The following is a 21,636-nucleotide window of genomic DNA, read 5'->3' as shown; positions in this document are numbered from 1 at the left end:
GACCAACATAATATGATCACAAAAACTGACTAAAACCTGGATATCAAACATAATATGCAAATGATATTCAAACAAAACAGCCAAACACACAAAAGAAAGGAAGAATTTTAAATATGTTGCAGTTTATTTTAAGACAGGGAATATTTGTAGGAATTATCCACTAGTTACTACACTAATACAAGGAGCTACTACACGGTGCTCTCACAGGGATCAAGGGCCGAAAATCTGGACTAACCTGGATATTTGCCCCCACGACTCCTCTTTATGAAGCAGACGATGAGGAGGATGAGTATGATGAGGGCGATGGCGCACATCAAGCCGATAAACCACCCTTGAGTGGCGATGTCCACCTGGTCTATGTAGGCTGAGGACATACACAAGGTGGGGCAAAGAGAGGAAGCAGAAACAGTGAGTGACTCTGTGGACCACGGTGAGTCTGGACAGATCTGTTCACGTCGCACAGCATTCAGCGGAACTTTAACAACTCACAAGCACTGTTCTATTATATCCCGTGTATCTCATATCCAGGATGAATTAAGACAAAAAAATCCCATTCACAACAACATCGTGTGTTGGTTTTCTTTTCCATCACACTGATTTTTAATTTGACCAATGTGGGAGAAAGAAGTGTTGCGACAAAAAAATGATGTTATCTGTGGAAAAAACTGAATAATGTAAACCATTTTCTTGTCATTTGACCATGCAGCCACTTGTCAGAAGAGAATATGACAGTTGTGTAGAAAATTACAAGATACACCTCAAATCACACCTCAATAATATATTACATGATAAAGTTTTGTGTTGGTAGAACATGCATATCATGGGAACTCATCAAGCTTTAACTGGGCCAAGCCTAGTTCACACTACACAATTTTCAGCCCAATAACCAACTCACTGAAGAGTCGTGTCTAATCATTAACTGGCTTATCATCAGCAGTCACTGAAGACACAGTATAAAAAAAAGACTTCCTAATGATCCCGCAATGCATCACAAACCCTGATCTCATTTCCAGCTAAATGGAAATTTGATCCAAGTCTGCAACGACTCAAGGAACACCAACCAATAGGAGATCAGGATGGGGTGATGGCAGCTGAAACCCAGAGAGGAAACGCAACATCGGAAATGTGGCAGAGATCACAGAAAACATTGCTTGAGTAAAATGTTCAGCAGTCGACTCGTGTACAAGAAACCAAACTCGATCAAGCATGATGTAGTGCATCATCGCCTGTGCTTTTTGTGACAGTTCTTCCTGGTGTTGTCACTCATGTCGTGTGAACTAAACACACAGTGACTCTGCAAAGACTCCAGATCACATGACAGCACATCATGTGGTGTGGGATACACAGTGATCCTCCAACTCTGAAAGTGGTGTAGTGTGAACTTGACTTTACTGTGGACTAATACCAGACTTACAGCCAGAGCAGCTCCCCTGGCCAGAAACCTGGTTGCATCTCGCCTAGTGTGGTCTCACCTGGTTTGGTCTTAAAGGTGACATATTTGCTGCTGATGCTGTTGAGTTCATGGGAGTAAACTCTCAGATGGTACTTGGCACCTGCGATCAGATCCGCCACTTTAACAGGGGGCTGTTGGTTCACTGATACAACTTTCACCGTCTTGTCGCCTTGGAAACACAAGAAATGGGCCAATCACACACCTGGGGGTGTGGCCGTCATTCCACAACAATACCTGTGCCTGCACCTCCAAGTGACAGCGTCACAAAGTTTTGCCGGGAGTAATGGCAGAATTACTAAGGTGAATTGAGACTGGTAACAATGCAGTGCCCACCCCCATGATAAAGTTATTCACCTGTCCATAGTACAAATGCATAGGGGTCTTATAATTTAGTATTTTGAACCATTATTGTTCATGGATTGGATGTCATTTTTTGACACTGCCTTCACTTGACTTACTCAGGTTCGTTCTCCTCGTTTATGGCTTTGGGACTAAATTTAGTGTGACAGGTAAAACTCTTTATGGGGACCTGCTATTTGAAGAAGACCTTTCACGACCTAATTCATAAAATAAATTGTGACAAGGACACATTTTTGTGACATCTCTGACTGAATCATAGCTTCATTTTATGCATGTGTGAAGGAATCCTTTTTAAAAGGTTGAAAGAAATTCTGTAATTAATTTCCTGTGACCCATCCGTGGGTTCTAACCCAATCTCTGGGAATGACTGCTCGAGAGAAATCTAACCTAAACTGCAGCCAAAGAAGAAGAGAAAAGTCCATTGCAAGCGGTCCTTAAGGCATAACCATGACATATGGTGATTGAAGGTTGAATTGAATTTGACAACCGCAGAATTCCCTCTGCTCTTATGTAACATAAGGGGCTATGGTGGCAAAGCATTGTTTGTCTCAGTTGATCACAGGCCTACACAGCAACAACAACCTCTGTCTTTCAAACAAAAAGAAGAGTTGGTCATGTCAAGGCCAAGCTATGAGCATGACTCTGAGGTGGCAGTGAGAAACAATGGCAGCACAAGGTGGTGACATCATGTGCCATGCTATTCACCATTGACCAACATCGATGTCATCCAACAGCCCTTATTCCAAAGCCATGCTATTTACCGACAGTCCTTAAACCAGAAGAACACAGACAAAAAAAAACACATGCCAGTTCTTTTTACAAAATTAGACAGTAAAGTGCTATGAGAATGGTCACGGCTGATATTTATTCTTTTAAGTATAGATGGTGATTATAAAGTTGGGTTAGTGTTCCCATGGTGTCCCAGGGGAAGGACTAAAGAAAACACATGCAAATTAAAAATAATGCAGCCTAAGAAAGAAGAAAGAGAACAGCTTCATTTTCAGTTGAAACATCACATATGACTGGACCCCACGCAAGAATTCCTAAAACAATTATTTACAAAACAACCAATTACACAAACACTGCAAGACATCCCACCAAACAGACAAATGTACTTCAAGTACAATTGGGATTAAACATTCCTCACTGCCTCAGGGCAACCACACAGCAGTGTCCTTAAAGGGGCAGTATGGATGATTTTTCATGCGTTAAACGTTTTATAATGGCAATAAAAAAACAGATCGTAAAATGACTTAAGAAAAATGAGACCTTTTTCAAACTCTAAAGAACAGTAACAGGTAAACATCGGTGGCTGACTTCTGCCCACTGTTACTAAAGCAGTGAGTAGCGAGTGATTTGTTGTACTTTGTGTAGGAATGGAGCTAATCTGCTAATATCAACAAACAAGTGGCTCACACCACAACGAATGCTAAATGTCAGGCCATACAAGTGACTGACAATAAGTCAGAGGAGAGTACTTCTTTAGTTACATCATCCGTGTGCATCTTATCATCTTCAATAAAAATTCTACAGTTTCCTGTCAAAAAATATTCCCTCGCGACTCTCATCAACACTGACAAGGGCCAACGTTGCAACACACATTGCCCCAACAAGGACTATGGACGTTCAATCAACCACCCTGTAGCCAACCGCTAGTTTGCAGATAGTCTTCAATTACAGTCAGGAAGACAGAGGGAGAATGATGGGAAGATGCTGGGAGGTGGGGGGGTGTTAGGGGCTCTCTGCCACTCCTTAGAGTCAAAGCTTTCAGGCCTGACCTTGGAACACGGGGGACGGGTGGGTGGGGGGTGTGGTAGAGGCAGAGACCATTAGATCAGTCTCATCAACCCCCTCTCTTCCCTCCCTCTCACTTTTCTCTATCTAGTCACATCTAGACATCATTAAGAATTTACGCCTCTGTCCGAGTACATGAAAAAGACATCCTCCCCTCTTTCTGTCCACATAATCAGAGATCATAAATGTTGCTGTTCATGCTCAAGCAGCAAAGGAAGGATGACATGTTTTAAATCAAACGTCCTCAAGAAGAGTGAAAGCCCAATCCATAGCAAAAAAGGTATGTGATTATGGAAGCATTGAAGCAACACATTAAAGCAACTGAAGGGAAAGCAAGCCAAGCAGCCCAGTGACAGAACTGATCAAACATAAGAGATTCAAAGCCAGGCAGAGAGCTGAAAGAAAACCATTTTGATGGACTGCACAGGAAAAGTATGTAACATAACGTAACATAACGATGTTTAACATTTTACAACGTAAAAAGAGAGAGAACACAGATGGAAGACAGGAAGAGAGAGACAGATAGAAAGAGAGAGATACACAGACTAGTGTGTTGTACTTTCTGCCAAGTTCAAATAGTAAGTAAGTAAGTTAACCTTTTGTCACAAATAATACATTTTTAAATAAAAAGGGGAGAAAAAAAACAACATGGTGACAACACAGCAGCTGCTGGAGGTTATTCTGTTTGATTATAGAGCTGCAGTGGTACACCGAATTAGATAAAATGCAAAATTGCAGCTCCTTTATTTATGTATTGTTTATATATAACGTCCTCCTCTTCCCTTTCATGTTATCTTCATTCCTCTCTAGGCTTGTTTTTTCTCAAACAGAAGACTCTTATATTTTCCGTTACTTGGTTCACTTTGTTTTGTTTTTTGAAGGAGTTCTCCAGAAGGGTAAAAGAGAAACAGCACAATTTAACCTTCCAGACCTGCTGCTGAAGAGTCACTGAAGTCTGGATGTCCATATTTTGTTGTTGGAGATGAGACCTACAAGTGCTGGTGATAACCTCCATTTGAATTTGACTGAATGAAATGTTTTTGTCTCTTGACTCACTACTGATATAAAATACTGATTTGTGCAATTTTAAAATGCAAGTTATTTCACATCAAATTTAATTTAAAGTTTGACATTATGCCTACTCCTACTCCTTATACTCCAACTATTAACTAAAGTGGTTGTTTTGTTCTTAACTTACTAATGACTAAGGTCAGATAGAGATTTTGGATTTGGCAGCATCATGGGCTTGGTCTGGTTTCTTACTGTCCAGTGTGAACTCTAGCACAAACTCGCTGCTGCCGGCAGGGAAGTTGTGTTTCCAGCTGACGTTAGCGTAGTTACTGTTAGGCTCCACCGTCAGATTCCAGATCTTCCGCCCAGGGACCACTACACAAAAGGGAGGGTCAGGGGGTAAAGGGTTAAAGGTCAGAGGCAAGGGGCAAAGAGGGCACAGTCACAAACAGGGCTTCATTTAGAGCCATCTATGGTGCTACCACTAGTTTAGTTTGATAAGGATTGATGCTGACCCTGGTCCACTGAAAACCAAAAACAAGTAAGTATGAATTTGTTGAACATAGACAGGAAATTCTTCGATAGAACATTTCCAGTGTTCATTTTCCAAGTCATAAAAAAGCTGCAATGTTTTCTTTTGGTTTAGAGTGAACCAAGAAACCAAGATAAAATGGTGAACTCAGTCCCAATCCTCACTCACTACAAACAGGAGAGCTTGCACTCTCCAAGAGTGTTAAAATTATCAATGTTCATTTCATGATAAAAGAAGTCTGGATTCTCATTTCCTGACCAGGAGGACAGTTGCTGGCTACATTCCAATATTCTGAAGTAATTCCCCACTTTCTTTAACAGCAGGTACAGCACAGCTTATCGGAATGCAGCCCTAATGTGGTTTCCTGTTTCGTCAGGTGGGAGAAGGCAATTTTATCCATGACTTAAATGGACAGTTATGGCAAACTAAAACACTAAAAAAGAGGGTAGAAAACCACAATGGGGCAATAACATGTACCCAACACGTTCTGATCTGTATGCCTGGTGGTGACCAGCACAGGAGGTGTGCTGGTCATTGTCGCCTCAGTTGGAGTGGCGGTGGTGGTAGTAGAAGGTGTAGTAGTAGTAGCAGTAGTAGTAGTAGTAGTAGTAGGAGTGGTAGTAGTAGTAGTAGAGGCTGTAGTAGTAGGAGTGGTAGTAGTTGAGGTGCTAATAGTTGTAGGCGTGATGGTTGTAGGAGGAAGAGAAGCAAGAGGAGTAGGAGTAGGAGTGAAACGTGAGGCCACAGAGGCGTCGGTAAGATCGACTACAAGGGAGGAGGGGGGAGAGAGCAGAGGGTTAGACAAATCAACAGAATCATCTCTCTCTCTCTCTCTCACACACACACACACACACACACACACACAAAGAGGAGAAAGTCAGTGGAGCCCTTAAGGTAAAACACACAGGGAGTTCCCTACAAGCAAGCACATTACACACTTGACTTGAGTCAGCATCAGTCAACAAATGATCACAATGTTCATCCCGTCAATGGGCTGCATACACTTAGATGCTACTGCCACCGAGAGGACAAATGCTGATATTACATATCTGCCACCATGTTTCTTTGCAGAGGATCAAATAGAAAAACTCACTAGGAGACAGTAGGGCCACTAACAAGCCACAGACAGGAGACTCAATACTTCATAAGTATGACATCAGATGTTACCTCGGTGGAATTAAAGGACCAGTGTGCAGGATTTAGTGGCATCTACATGTAAAGCTGCATGTTGCAGCCAACTGAATATCTTTTGCATCAAGGTGGCTTGCTCCAACATTTTATTGGTCTATTCTGGGCAACTGTTCAAAGATGGTGGTACAACATGGTGAACTCCATGGAAGAATAACCACTCCTGTGTCACTCCAAACCCGTTTAGTGCCACTCTATTTACTGAGTTCAAAGTTTTAGGACTTTATATTTATAGAACCTCTTTTACACAAAAAATATAATATGGATTATCATGTTCATTATATTTTATCTGCCATTACAGTGATTCAAAGAGTTCTGAGAGACATTTGTTTGTCTCTCCTGTTTTGTGGACACCATAGCCGTCCTCTCTTATTTCCACTTTCAGCTCATACTGTACCTTTGTTGAGAAGTTGAGATCATCCCCAGCCCATGAAGTGTCCCAGTACAAATGTCCCACCCCAAACATCTCCCTCATACAACATGCTTGTATTTCCAGGCTGTATGCCAAGCATGCCTTCAAACCATCATGTGAGGGGGGAAAACAAAAGTAGGACAGGATGAAGGAAACATCAGAATGTAAGGAGCCATTATAGCTGCAGTGTCACAGGCCAGATGAGCCAAAACTTTCAAGCCACCTTACCTGTAAATCCCAGTGTGTACTGACTCAGTGCACAAGCAGTGGATAAAGATGGCAGTGACATGAACATTGAAAAAGCAAGAACGAGAGCAGGCAAGCCATGTGCTGATTTGTTCTCCACGGCACAGTCATTCTAAGAATGTTTCTCAATTCTTGACATTCCAATGCAAGGACATGCACCTTGTCTCATCATTCACTCACTCCCACACCAGCAGCGTTATCATGACATTATGTCCAATGACATCAGGCCGAAAATCTAAGTTGCAACACAAGACTAACTTGTGTCTCATAGCAGACAAGAAGAGGCAGTGATGCTGAAATGTAAAAGTGCACCATCAGGGACTGGCTCGGGTCAAAGCGGGAGTAAAGGGCTTATGGGAAGATGCTGCCGCACCTCTTCAGGGTGTGTATGTGTAACGATGAAATTAAAAGTATAAATGGGAATCAAGGCATTTAAAGCCAGCGATGAGTGGGCATATTCCATCCCTGACAGTTCACATTGTCAGACAAACATAGGTTTACACAATGAGGAAAGATATAGAGATGAAAGGAAGCAGATTAGAAAAGAAAGAAAAACAGTGTGCGACTGTAGACAGCAGTTCAGTCCAGGAGCAAAGACTCTGTCAGATTTTCTCGGTTAGAGCCTTTTCTAAATTGCGTCGTAATTTTAATAAATCTAAGAATTTTAGGTAGTTTACAGATGTAGATATATGGATATTATATGTACTGTATATTATTATTATTATTGTTATTGTTGTTGTTGTTATTATTATTACAAAAGTGATTTTAAACTAATCTAGATAGGATAAAACACTTTAATCGCAAAAAATATCCTAAAGTGCTGTATATTAACATAACACCTGCTCAAATATTTCTGATGAAAACAAACCTTTTACAAGAAATGCTTGGACAAAGGTCCTCTTACTTGCATTTCTGGAGGCTGAATCATCAGGAGTAGAGGTTGCGCATCTGCATCTGGATTTTATATACTGTACTGTACAAGTAAAAGTGAGAGTGAATGGCATTTGCTCCCTGTAATATTAAGAACACAATTAAAAAGGCCCCTTGTTAGGCTCTTGGTACCTAAAAGTACCTATCATACATTATCATACTAATAAGTTACATTGCTGCCAAAATGCAGTGTTAAATGTGTTTCTCAGAGAAGAGAAATGTATTTATTATTAGATTTAAAGCTCTATATTTAAAGTTAAACTTAAAATTTTACTCTTAAGAAGCTTATAGTTGGGAAATCTGAACCATTCCCTTATTTATCCTGCTAGAGAAACTCACATGACACACTGAACTCTTGTTTAAAAGCTCTCTCCCTCAGTATTGAGGTGATAGGGTTTGGAAACAAACAACTTCTACATAGTTCTGTAATCTTAAAAGACTAAAGGTAGGGGCCATATCTCTATTGCGCCTTGATCCTGTACTCAATGGCCCTAATTTATCAAATGTACACAAACAACTGGGTGTAATATGCGCTCATTTCCACGCAAAGATCGACAACCATCAATATGGACGTTGGCGTAGCGTACGATCAAATCTCGCGGCAGCTCAGACCAGGATCACAGAGGAATCACAGTGCGGTGTGTGACTGTGTGGATAATTATACTGATGCAATGTCAGCTAGCACAGAGGTTCTCAAACTTACAGTAATTTTAGATACCTCAAGCAAAATGTTGAATTCTGTTATTGTTAAAAATAAGAATGATTATAACAATTATAATAATCTACAGGCATGTATTCAACACTCAGAACGGGCCAATGTGAGTGAAACATTAAAACCTTATGGTGGTTGTGAAAAAGGCTGCACAAAATGGACAGTGAGGTTAAATAAGCAACTAGGCCATGACCCCTGCAGGAAGCCCAGGCAGACTGAGTAGCTTTCACTATCATTATGAAACAGTTTAACAGTTAAGTTGATTCTTCTGTTTATGTTTAAGTACTATTTTGTGAAATATGTGTTACTGTTGGTGCGGTCTACATTTATTAGTTATCAATGTAGCAATGTACCAGCTTGTTTGTTAGCCTTTTTCGTACAAAAATAAGCAGTAATTGTTTGGAGGTTATAGCATGTTGTATGCTATCCTGTTGTAGTCAATTAATTAATCTGTTAAGTTATTCGTTAACTGGTGAGATAAGTTGTAGTAAGATATTTAAAAGTGCTATACAGTAACTTTGATGTTTATTCCTGTCATTCTGAATCAAACCTATTAATACAGGATCAATTGTGCCTGTGCATTGTTGTAACTGCATATAACTTGGCAACAAATCCATCTAAAGATTTTCCTGTCTGACTCTATTTCCTAACCACATGCTACATTACAGGGGTTAAAGCAAATGGAGCAGTTTGTAGTCTGCCAGTGTGAGCTGCAGGGGGTGGTAGAGCTGCACTTTACTGGACAGCAGGAGAGGAACTGAACATGGACTGCACTGCTGCCAAGTGTTTAGATGGACAGAGAGATGGACAGAAGGTTAGGGTGGGGGGGTGTGGGGGTTGACAGGCAGACAAACTGTGCTTTTCATTCCCCATTACCTAGACCTGTAGTATCAGTAACGTTTTCTGCCAACACAAAGAACAAGAGACATGAGAGAACGGAGAGGTGTCAGAGAGAGAGGGAGGGACAACAAGATTGGCAGAAACACACTCTCTCTCTCTCTCTCTCTTACCTTAATGATATCTAACCATTAAATGTTTCTGAAGTTAAATTAGCCACAACATTTATTGTTCAGTGTTGTGAGAACCACAAAAAAATGTGTGCCATATATGATGAAAGGCAAAACCTCAGGGGACAATATCAAAAAAGCTGAAGAGATAAAACATTAAAACATTAAAAGTGGGTAGATTCTGACCCTTTCAACTTGTAAGGTCAGTTTTAATTCTTGAAAACAAACTTGTAGCTAATTGCTGTAACTATGGCATGGAGAGGATCAAATGTAGAAACACTCACCCTCATTCGCAAAGTGTGGAGACTCCTCAGCATAGACCTCGCCTGTTCCCACCTGAGTCAGTGCTGACAGGAAGAACTTGTAGTGGACGGATCGGTCCGGCATGCGCAAGGTGAAGTGTGTCGCATTTGGAAGAAAGGTCTGCAGGTGTGACTGAACTACCTTGGAACCATTGACTACACACACACACACACACACGCAACGCAAGTAGTTATAGATTTCTTACTTCTTACTTTACATGCTGAAGCATACACACATACTGTATTTTTATTTTTTTTTTTTATAAATGGATGATTTCCTAGACTGCTGTGTATTGGGAATTATCATGGTCTTTCTTCATTTAGGAACTGCCTAAGCTCCTAAAAAATGATGTCTGAATATTTCGTTCTTGACAAACCAGAGCAGCTCACCTGTTTGATACTTGAGCTGGTATCCAATCAGATTGCCGTTGGGCTCCAAAGGTTTGTCCCATTCCAAGTAGAGTGTGTCAAAACTCCTGCGGTTGATCCTGAAGAACCTTGGAGCATCAGGAACTAAACACAATGATTGGAACAGAAAGAACATCATAGAATTCAAATTCTAAATTCTAAATATCCCTCTGGAAACCTGCATAATATATAGACCCCAGGAAGAGTATCAGTGCTTTAGGGCACAGCTAATGGGGATCCTAATAAATTATTAGTGGTCTGTCTTTGAAACTACATGATGACCAGTATCAGTGTCTTCTTCTGGATGTAGCAGCTGGCATCCTCACCTCCCTCCTTGGTGGTGAATTCCACTGGGTTGCTGGGAGGACCCTCAAAGCGATTGTTGGCCGCAACCATGACCATCTTATATTTAGAGTAGGGCACCAGGTCAGTGAGGGTGGCAGACGGCTCGGGCATGGTGCTGTAGAAGCCTTTGGTCTTGTTCTCCATCCTGACCGACAGACCCGGGACTAGACTGGACTCACGCCAGTAATACAACTGGGAGGAGGAAGGAGAAGAAGCAGCGTTTATTGGGATTAAAAAGAGTAGCTATCAGAAGGAGGATCAGGAGAACGTATCACAGTAACAGGCATTCTCACTCTGTACTCTTTGAACTCTCCCAGGACAGAGCTTGGGTCCACAGATTTCCAGTGGACGTTGACTTCAGTGCTGTTGACTTTTGATACCCGCAGGTCTTTGGGAGCGTCGGTGGGCTCTGAACACAAAAAAAAGGAGCAGACAACATGCTTTAGTTTTTTTGATTTTTGTTTTCGTTCATGTCATCATTCTGCCTCTGTTTTTCCGTCATGAACAGACAACAAAGTAACATCATCTATATTATACATGATTCAACATCTGTGTTGTCTGTTTTGCAGAACTGTAATATCAAGTGTTTTTCTACTTACTGTCCTCTCCAGAGTATCCATTGACCACATTAGACTCCGGTCCTGGTCCAAAATCATTTCTGGCCTGGATTTTGATCTCATAAGGCACATAGGTTTCTGTGTTGTGGACAACATGTTTGGTGCCCTCCGTGGTCACATTACTCCACTCCTCCTCTGTATCCTTCAGCCTCCACCACACATTATAGTGCAGGTTTGGACCATTTCTCTCCAGATCTAGCAGAGGCTGGAGAACAAACAAAACCTTACTGTGAGCACACACTGACTGTAAACACGGATTCCATCAGACACCGCTTGCATGCTTTACCTCCCACGTGATCTCCATGTTGTCGTTTTTGGAACCCCATCCTCGGAGACCTCTGGGAATGGCATCCGGGGCTTGTTTGAAAAAGATGAAGTTCACTTGGTTCAAACATCAACATCAATCAAATATCAACAATTACCATCTCAAGATTCCATCAGAAGAGTATAAGGGTATAGTGTGGAACATTTCATTGGCAGTAAATGAATAATCTACCCAAAAGTATTACTGTCTCAATGTATTAATAGCTTTAAAATAAGAAATAGTTTGGTTTCATAGCTACAGGACTTTTATGTGTACTTTACTTGCTTTATGGAGGCTGCCATCTAGTGCGCCATATTACCAACAGGTCTGATGAATGTGCGTTTTGAAGCAGAAGTTTACTCTGTAAACAAAGACGAATGTCTCCGCCAACAAAAACCCAATGTATAAACCAATGAAGACGAATGAAATGGCAGACAGTGGGAGAGCGGAGTGGAGTCATCATTTGTTTCCCTCAACAGTCTCACCATTAGATGTCAATAATTCTTACATAATGGACCTTTAATTGTCCTTGATGTAGAAAATCAAATTTTTGGGAAAAGTATGATTATACCTGATCAGAGGGCAGACAAGTTTCATTTAGCCAAGGCAAGGGTGGGAAACACTTCATTCTCTGTTTTTATACAAATATGAACACATAGTGTTTCTCACCAGCTCCACTGGTCTTGTATCTGGGTGAGGGGTTGCTGGGCTTACTCTGCCCCACTGAGTTGATTGCTATGACCCTGAATTGGTAGTTGACAAAGGGGGCGAGCTGCAGGATGACAGAGTTGAGGTCCCCAGGGTAAGTGGACAGGTTTTGCCACCTGCCTGGCTCCCAGCGGTTCTCTTCAAACTGGACCATGAACTCTGCAGAGACACACACAAAGAACATTTATTGTTACAACACCTGTAACTCGGGGGTAAAAGGTTATTAAATGAATTCAGAAGGTTGTCCAAGATCTCTGGGTCTCTTCTAGCTCGCACTCTCAGCTGTGGCTTCATGTTTTTTGCATTTAAGCATTGTAAAGATTTAGGATTTTATGTACAGATCTAGCACCATCTAGTGGAGCCACCATTTCTGTGGCGGCGAGTATTGACTGCTGCTGCCTGCTAACAGTGACAGAAGAGTGACATCTTAGAAATTGGCCCCTGTTACTGATAGAGGTACAATGGTACAATAGTGGTAATAATGGTAAAGATAACTCGTATGTGTGCTTGTACTACAAGACAACTATTGCAATTAAATGACCAGGAGAGCGATCATAAAATGACAGTGTATGTGAGTGTGTGCACTGACCTCTGATGGGGCTCCTGTGCTCATTTCCAGGGATCCAGGTGAGGCGAATGCTGCGGGCTGCTGGGTCTGACAGCTCCAGATCCATGGGAGGGTCTGGGCGGTCTGCGGAGAAACAGGAAATGAGTCGACAAGACACATGGCAGATACTGTATACGAGTACACACACATGCTGCATGCTACAAACGCTTTGCTTATTCTGCATAATGTCATTTAGTTTTAGTGATCAGTCATTCAGTCTTGAGTTAAAACACACTTCCAGATTTTGTACAACATATCTAAGTCTCCAGGTCTGAATCTTTCCTCTAGGTTCGCTGGGTATACTTCAGGAATTTGTACTTTAAATAAATGACAAATTGATTTGAGGATGGATTGCGGTGCATGCATAAAAGATAAACTGTGTAATAAGACAATTATGAGAAAAACATGAAATATTATTGTAATAACACAGAGACAGAGAGTTACAACACTGTAAAAGGAAGAGATAGCATAAGAAAAAAAACAAGAGGAGGGAAAGAAAAGACAAAGACATTTCCACCTGAGCTGTGTGTTACCTGGAGGCAAGGCACTATAGATTGAGGGGTTGAAGGCTTCCTCTGTGAGGCAGGATCAAGGACCAGGAAGTGAGTATAAAGGTTAGAGATAGTGGGTTAGTCTACCAACCAATCAGTATTAAAGGAGCACAACTGTCAAATCTCTGCCTCTTTTGTTTTTTAACTGCACACTTCAATTCTCATCTGTGAACTTCACTAAAAACTGAACCTGGTCATGACCACATCACTCAATCATGATGTTAATGTTAATATCAGATCTGAATAAATTCATTATTAACTCATTGACAAGTCAAAACAATTACCACAATCTGCAGTGCAACCTCACTTTGACACTACAGTGTCTCAACACTTTGCTTGCAAACTGTTAGATTAGAAGCAGTACATGAAGTTAAAGTTAATCTACATCAGTAAGTAGTAATTTGCATCAACAAAGAAATGCACACAATTTCCATTTGACGGCACTACAGTGTGAAGAAGGGACAACATAAACCACTAAAATCAAACATTCTGATTATAACTGTGCAGTATTTGAAAAACAAGAAATTTAATATGTTTACTCCTGCTGCTACTTTATACAATTTCAAATATCTATGAAATTGTGCTACAATCATGAGTATATATGTATATGTAAAGACATAATGAATACAATAATAACATAATAAATCACATTAATTTTACAATACTAGAATAAAAATGTGTTTTCAATTGCACAATCGTTTAAAAGATTTTACAATTGAAAATACATTTTAATTATTCAACTTTAATTCAATTATTTTCTGTCTAAAGTAGCATTTGAAATGCTTTTTCAATGATTTTCAACAGAAGCACAAGGTTTTCTCCAGCATTGTTCTGAATGTGTGTGTACCTAACACAGTGAGGCGGGCAGAGGCAGAGTCCTGGTCTATCTCAGATTTAACAGTGCAGGTGTATGTTCCCTCATCACCCTCATTCACATTGTTGATGGTCAGTGAGTCATCGTCCTTCTTCAGCCTGGGAGACACACACAGTCAATGATGAAACGTTACTGTGCATAACAGCCTCGTTTAAAGATAAGTAAGTGTATTAAACATAAACTCAAACTCAAAAAAAGACAGGCTACGGTGAGAGTGCTGACAACAAGTGATCAAATGATACAAATATAATCTGTACAATTCAATGAAGCACTAAGCAAAGAAAGGAACTCTGACTCTTCAATGTTAAGTTACTTCAATTATTTGTGCAGATAAGTGGAACTTGATATGTTTGTGGTGTTTTGACCTGACAGATCTATAAGAGTTCATTCAAATGAATTAAGGTCATCTTTAAATGCCAATACCTCCATCCAAAATAGAGAAACTTGTCATCCTTGGTCCAGGTCACAGTGACAGGCAGGCTGGGATCAGACTTCACTTTACAGCTGAAACTAACCGTGGATCCCCTGGTGACCGACTCGTGCTCAGGGGCTCGGACGATACGTGTCGGCTCTGAGTCGGACAGGTTGGTGAGGTTGGAGACAAACACATGTAATATATTAAATCACACAAGCAGAGGTAGTGGTAGAAAGTGTCAAAAGGTTGACATCATAGACCATAGAACAATGGCCCACTCACACCAATGAGTCGCGTCTGCCCTTTAAAAAACTTTTCTGGACTTTAAATTTGAATGAAATTGAAATAGTCTGTACTACACTGTAGGTTGTTCATAGAAAATCCTGTTTAACTTTGTTGTAAAACAGGAAAATGATGCCAGTGAGCTCCATTCAGAAAATGATCAAATTAAGTTATCTTAGATTAGTTGGCTTGGTATTTACTTCAGTTCAGTTCTACCTTAATGTAGCAGTTCAGGATTTTCAAAGTCTGGCAATGTAGCTGTAGCAGCTACGGACCAATGATGCCCATGTCCTCGCAAGCTGAACACACAGATTTTCTCTATGGACCTTGGTGTGTGTGTGTGGTGTAGATTTTATATGGTGAGCCGTTTGCTAAGTGGTTAAAATCGGTTTTTACTGTTGTAAACAGAGGATGAGGCAGGTTTGCACATCATCCAACAATGCAAGCTGTTTGGCACAAGGTAAGGGAATCATTTCATTAAAAAACCAGCTGGAGCTGATTTCTGCATGTGTCACATACACAGGAAGATGTGTTTATCATCCTGTGTGGTTACAGAGTCAATATCTTGCCTTGTAGTTGTACTGATGGTGATTACAGTTTTGCTGAGAGTGCAGCAGTGACATAATGTCTGACCTTTGACCTGCAGGCGAACCTGGTTCTCAGCTTTGCCCAGGATGCTGCTGGCCACACACGTGTAGGTACCCTCGTCTTCTGCTCGTGCTTTTTTGATCTCCAGCGTGCCGTTGATGTAAACGCGGTACTGACCACCATCCAGCCCGCTGCCCTGTCCATTCTTAAACCTGCAAATGATAAGAGAATATGAAAACACAACCTTGGACTTTACCTGGAAGCATGATACCAAAACCAGTATATTAATATAAAAAGCAAGCAGTGCTCACCAACGAAGCTCAGGCAGAGGGGAACCAAAGAACGGACAATCCAGGAAGGTGCGATTGTTTTCAACAACTTTAATCAGCTGGTTTTTAGGGCCCAGCATCCTCGGACGCATGTCTACAGGAGAGGGAATCTGGATTACATATCAACTTTTTCATAATTACCAAGGACTGTACTTGATGCAAAATACAAAGAAGTTAACTACAATCCCCACAGTCATGTTTTAACAGAGGTTTTAGGACTTGGTGAAGAGCAAAGCTACGGTGGACAGATGATCACCACGTTTGAAATCAGTCTCACCTAGAACACTGACAAAGGCATTGGCCAACAGGTAACCGTGCTGGTTGGAGGCGTTGCACTGATAGACAGCACTGCTTCCCATCTGCACTGAGCGGAAGATGATGGTGTCACCTAACACCTGTGTGCTGGGGTTGGGGGGAGAGGCTGACATCAGGAAAGGAGGAAGGAGAATAGAGGAGAAGAAAAGGTCATTGTATATGTGACTATGCTTTAAGACACTGGATAATAGATTATATTATACATATGTATATATATATATATATATAACAGTTAGCGATTGAAAGATATTAAGTGCAAACACAAGAGGAAATCTATAAAATGGATGACTTGGCAGCAACCAAAAGTAAAGCCAAAATATCTGGATTACTGATGTGGAGCTGATACATACTGTATACCTCTAAACTACACCTACTTTCTATAGGCTGTCCATTGATCAGCCACTGAATGGTAGGTTTAGGGTTCCCATTGGCGCGACACACCAGCCGCCCATTCTCATCCGGGGAAAGCACCAGGTCTGTAGGTTTGTCTAGCCAGTAAGGAGCCGCTGAAGAACAAAGAAAGTAAAGTTGGCACAGTGCACTTAAACACAAGTTAATATACTACTATTTAAAAATACAGTAGAGTACGATAATACAGAATAACCAATTTCCAACATGTTTTTTCCAGACTTGCATATTGATTTAAGAATTTATTGTGCAAGAGGCCAAATATAGCTTTTGTGAGGTCACCTAATGTTTGGCCTAAATCTACAAAGTCAATAGAGTCCAATAGCACATTTTTGTCTAATTTGAAATCATCCTCTCAAGGAGTTTTTTTTTCTTCAGGTTTACAAGTATCAATCAGTTTTGTGTATTAGTTGTTATTATTATTAAACCACTCTGTATTGGCACTGGGCAAGAGCAGGCCATTACCATTTACACATGCACAGACAAACAGGCAAGCTGAAATTGAAATTCCTGCAGCCACACTCACCGGAGTGGAGACATAAAAACACAAAAACCTCACCTTTCACTTCGACATAGATGGTGTGGCGTATGCTGCCTAAACGATTGTTAGCCATGCACACATAAGCCCCAGCATCCTCCTCTGACACACTGACAATCTTCAGGGTCTTGTTAAATTTATCAAACTTCACTTTGTGTCCTGGCAGGTCCCCACCCTTCTTAAACCACTTGATGGTGGGCGTTGGTCTGTAGAGGAGGAGCAACACAAATCCAGATTTTTTATGAATGGCAGAATATTTATTTCACCATTGTGTCACATTATTATTGCAGTGTGTGTGTGTGTGTTTGTGTGTTTCTGAGAACTCACAGTCCAGCAGCGATACACTCTAGCAGCAGCTGCTCATCTCGTAGCACCATCTTGGAGCTCTCAGTGCCTGACGGGGTGAGGAACATGGGTGTAGTCTCCACTACTTTACGGCCTAAAGACGAGGAAAGAGGAGAAGTTAAAAAAAAACAAAAAAAACATTCAGAATCTAATCCAAGATGTCTACAATTTGCTTCAAGGGGCTTAACATCTGGTTTGTTGGCACTGACACACATCTAACAATATTATTCTCATCATTTCCTTGTGGCTGTGTTCCGTCTCCTCCAGGCTTTGGATCTCTCTGTCCTGTAAACAGGGTTAATGTCTCGCAGGAAGTCATCATTAAGACACACAGAAACAACAGCATGGCCATTGATCTCACTTTGTGTTTGCCAAAGGAACAGAGAAGGCAAAGACTACTATTAAGGCTGAAGTCTAATTCAAGTAGATTTAGGGTCATGGCATTGATGAACGTAGACTCAGTCGCAACATATACTGGGTTGCCATGAGTAGACGTTTTAGAATGACGCAGGCTTTTATAATTAGGGTGGATGAGGATCACAAAGCAGGGGATAGCTCAGGTACGCACACAAAACCTGTGTGTGTCTATGGAATTTGATGTGAGGGAGTGAGCAGTTTATACACAAACAAATGATCTTAAAATAGCTTACACTTAACATGGCTTTTAAACTTGACAACACATTGGCACGTAGACTAGTGGGTCCAGGAATCGAACCCTAAATTGTCCAGTTGACAATCTCTACCACTGAGCCATCGTCGCTTAAGTATTGTTGGTCACTAATATGAAGATGCTATGGATGTGATGGGTAGCATTTTTATTTTGAAAAAATCAACCCTCATTTATATTAAGTCTAATTTTAATAAGTGTGTGACTGCTTGTGTTAATTCTACCATTTGGTGTCTTTAAGACAATGTCTCCCCCAATCATTTTTTAGAATGAGTTTAGAATTATGCTCCAGCTGTAAAAATCTGAGAGGAATCTGGGTTGACATTAAGCTTGGGCTTAGGTTTATCCCATGCAACATCAAATTCTATGCAGCATTGGCAATGATAATTCAGAATTATTTGCAATCACACCTCAGACTGAACCAATTAAAATGCTCCTCTATTATACAGCCTCATTCCTCTAGATCTTTGATCATTGGAACAGCACCAATCCAGGCTGCCCAAATCATAACAAATGTGCTGTTCATGGGCACCAAATCCAGTTTGGGGAAAGCTACAGCCTGCTGGGAAGGGAGAGGGATTGAATTAGCATTAGCCTCTTTTATGATGCAGATGAAGCCTGTGTGGGATTAAAGCATCTGTTAGTGATCAGCTTCTCCACTGACACACAGACATGAGAGAGTGGGTGAGTAGATCTGTTATCAGTCACTACACTGGAAGGAGAAGAAACATGAAAAGAGGAAACGCACAGAAAAGGGAGCCGCAGACAGTCAACGGCGAAACACCAAAGTGCGTGCTGATGAATCAGGAGAGCCCACCCCATCATAAAAGACAGGCATGTTCATAAGATATTGGGAAGAAAGTAGCAAGCATGTGCCCATAAATGTGTGTTTGAGTGGTGGTGTAAACACTTCGACAGCTGCCCTCATTATTTGCCCACACTTACATTGAATTGCGCATGAGCGCAGAGGAAGGGGGTGGGAAACCTTATTTCCATACATATATGACTATTAATGACCACAGCAGGAATCCAGACTGAATATTCATCATGTGACCTAATTCCTCTCAGTGCTGCAGCCTTATTGGTATCTTTTTTTCCTCCTGGGCTTCAAACATACAAGCCTGGCACTGTCACACAGCATATATATTCTCCCGAAGGGGCATATCACTTCACCCACAACCACATATGCTGCCAGTTCAGCTGATCAAATCCCTCCAGCTATGGACTCGCTCAATAGCTGCACGTCATAATCAATACAGACCTCATTTCATCTACTTGCAATACACTTGCATTGTGGCCAATTTGTTTGTTAAATACAAAATCATTATTCATTAGGTGTGATTACTGAACACTGAGAGACCAGAGTACAGACTGGTTTGATGTGAGTACATATTAGGATCAGAGAAAGCATAAGCTTTCATTTAAAACATATCTACAGTGTAAACAGGCACACAACTTATCTCAGATGTTATGATTTAAAGGTCCAATATGCATTCATTCAATTTAGCCTTATGAGATGCTAAGAAACAAAGGTATTCAATTAGAACTTAATTAATTATGTAAATACAAGTGTACTGACGTCTTGAATAGAAACTTATCTCACACTTGTTATTAAATAGCCTCTGTTTAGGCCGTCAGTCTGTTTGTTGCTTTTGAGAACAGCTGGGAGCACTGGGCCATGTATGCTGCGTTCAAATAGGGTTGTTTACTATTTGCATGAAATGAGCACATTTGAATATTACTTGAGCACAGCACCAGACAAGTCGTAGGAACGTGAAACAAAGCATCCAGCTAAAGGTTTTACTTTCAGAGAAAGGCCTTCTCTTCCTTGACTCTTAAGTAATTTGATGCATAGTTAATGTGACAGTCTTGGGAAAATGACATAAAAATCACAGTCAACATCCACAGTTCCACAACAGACAACTACGTCTTGTGTTTTGCAGCAAAGCTTTGACAAGAGGGTCAACAAGAGGTGGTGAAATGTATCGACTGCATTTTGTTTAAGTATAGTGTGCTATTTCTAGCTCTGGAAATGTGAGAAACCAGGTAGGAGGTTAGATCAAGTCAGTGGACAACTTGAGTTTCACTGAGCCAGCAGGTTAGTATTTGTAGTTACTGCAGGATATGATTGAGCAGGTGGACAGGAAGTGGATCGGTCCTAACAGTAAGTGACTCACCACCATAGGGGTCAGTAGCATTGTAAGATGTATCATTATATGGTTCCTCTGCAAAAACAAAAACAAAACAGGCACACACACACAGTTGACTATCAGTCCAAGAAAAAAAAAAAATAAAAAAAATACAAGAGAACGTGATGGTTGGTAGCAGATTTTGCATTACATGGAAATAATTCAAAATTTAATGTCTTCATTTGTCTAGAGCAGTGATTCCCAAATTGGGGTACCAGAGGTATGCAAAGTGATGTAGTGCAGGGGTGTCAAACTCAAAAGACCTACGGGCCAATGAGCGTCTATTCTGGTCATACAGTGTTTGGAGTGATCAAAAATTTTAAATTTTAAAATAATAACGTCGATAACTGTAATTAATACACCAAATACACTTGTATATTATATAATTAAGTTAAAAAAACATATTTAGTACTGTCTACTTTCTATCACTGTGCTGGCAGCAGTCGTGGGCCGCAAGTAATTGATTGGGGGGGCCGCATGTGGTCCACAGGTCCCTAGTTTGACACCTCTGATGCAGGGGGTACGCAAAAAACAAAAAAAAAACATTTGTAAACAGCCTGATTACATTTTGTAACTGGCATATAAGTAGACAGACCAACACATACATGTATTTTTCAAATGTGCAGGAGTAGGGGTACAAGTTTCACACCTGATGTTTCTCATGTCATGTCATTACCTCTAGATGGCGATATATTGTATATATGGTGTGTTATCAAAACACATACAGCAGAGGGAACTGGACCACACTGACTGCAGTGGTGTTGGTGCTTAATAGTAACGACTGCAGTAGTCAGTATGAAATCTGCAGCTGTGTGTGTATTGGTCCATGTGTGTGTGCATGCACGTGTGCAACTTGTCTACTTACTGTTCTGAACTTTGAGTGTGAACGGGTTCTTCTGCTGGATGGTGTGAGTGAAGGGGAAGCGAGCATTGCAGCTGTAGTCTGTGTGAGAGTCTTGACCAATGACATTGGAGAAGTACAGGTCTCCGTTCAATCCCATGGAGACTCTCTTATCCTGTGGTATCGGAATCATAGCTGGAAGTCACCAGAAAAGAAAAGACAAGGACAGAGAGAAATGGAAGACGGGAAGAAAGAAAGTTAATGTTACATGTTACAACCAATGATGTTGCTAATAAAATGATAGGTAGTGTATTATTCCTCCTATACATTGTGAATAAAACACATTTTTATGAACCAC

General features: G+C 40.9%; 1 protein-coding gene across 9 annotated transcripts in view; it reads right to left on the bottom strand.

Moving 5' to 3' along the window:
• The window catches only part of nfasca (neurofascin homolog (chicken) a), a 61,055-nt gene that overhangs the window by 10,021 nt on the left and 29,398 nt on the right, over positions 1–21,636 (bottom strand). For 2 of the 9 annotated variants that reach the window (XM_044022875.1, XM_044022874.1), the window contains 18 exons: positions 21,303–21,473; positions 17,564–17,675; positions 17,258–17,442; positions 16,665–16,796; positions 16,253–16,396; positions 15,958–16,069; positions 15,692–15,858; positions 14,785–14,932; positions 14,335–14,459; positions 12,919–13,020; positions 12,291–12,488; positions 11,604–11,674; positions 11,300–11,522; positions 10,994–11,109; positions 10,682–10,892; positions 10,338–10,460; positions 9,930–10,103; positions 236–364 (listed from right to left, as the gene is read on the bottom strand). In XM_044022875.1, the coding sequence (XP_043878810.1) occupies positions 236–364; positions 9,930–10,103; positions 10,338–10,460; positions 10,682–10,892; positions 10,994–11,109; positions 11,300–11,522; positions 11,604–11,674; positions 12,291–12,488; positions 12,919–13,020; positions 14,335–14,459; positions 14,785–14,932; positions 15,692–15,858; positions 15,958–16,069; positions 16,253–16,396; positions 16,665–16,796; positions 17,258–17,442; positions 17,564–17,675; positions 21,303–21,473 (2,643 nt within the window). Of the gene's footprint in view, positions 1–235; positions 365–1,472; positions 1,623–4,870; positions 4,994–5,627; positions 5,916–9,514; positions 9,542–9,929; positions 10,104–10,337; positions 10,461–10,681; positions 10,893–10,993; positions 11,110–11,299; positions 11,523–11,603; positions 11,675–12,290; positions 12,489–12,918; positions 13,021–13,469; positions 13,512–14,334; positions 14,460–14,784; positions 14,933–15,691; positions 15,859–15,957; positions 16,070–16,252; positions 16,397–16,664; positions 16,797–17,257; positions 17,443–17,563; positions 17,676–20,425; positions 20,474–21,302; positions 21,474–21,636 lie in introns of all 9 variants that reach the window. The other 7 variants (XM_044022873.1, XM_044022868.1, XM_044022867.1 and 4 more) reach the window with 7 other exon arrangements.

The sequence above is a fragment of the Solea senegalensis genome, linkage group LG4 (genome assembly GCF_019176455.1).
Source record: "Solea senegalensis isolate Sse05_10M linkage group LG4, IFAPA_SoseM_1, whole genome shotgun sequence".
NCBI classification, from domain to species: domain Eukaryota; kingdom Metazoa; phylum Chordata; class Actinopteri; order Pleuronectiformes; family Soleidae; genus Solea; species Solea senegalensis.
Note: the sequence above shows the minus strand (reverse complement) of the source record. Positions and strands in the feature narration are given on the sequence as shown.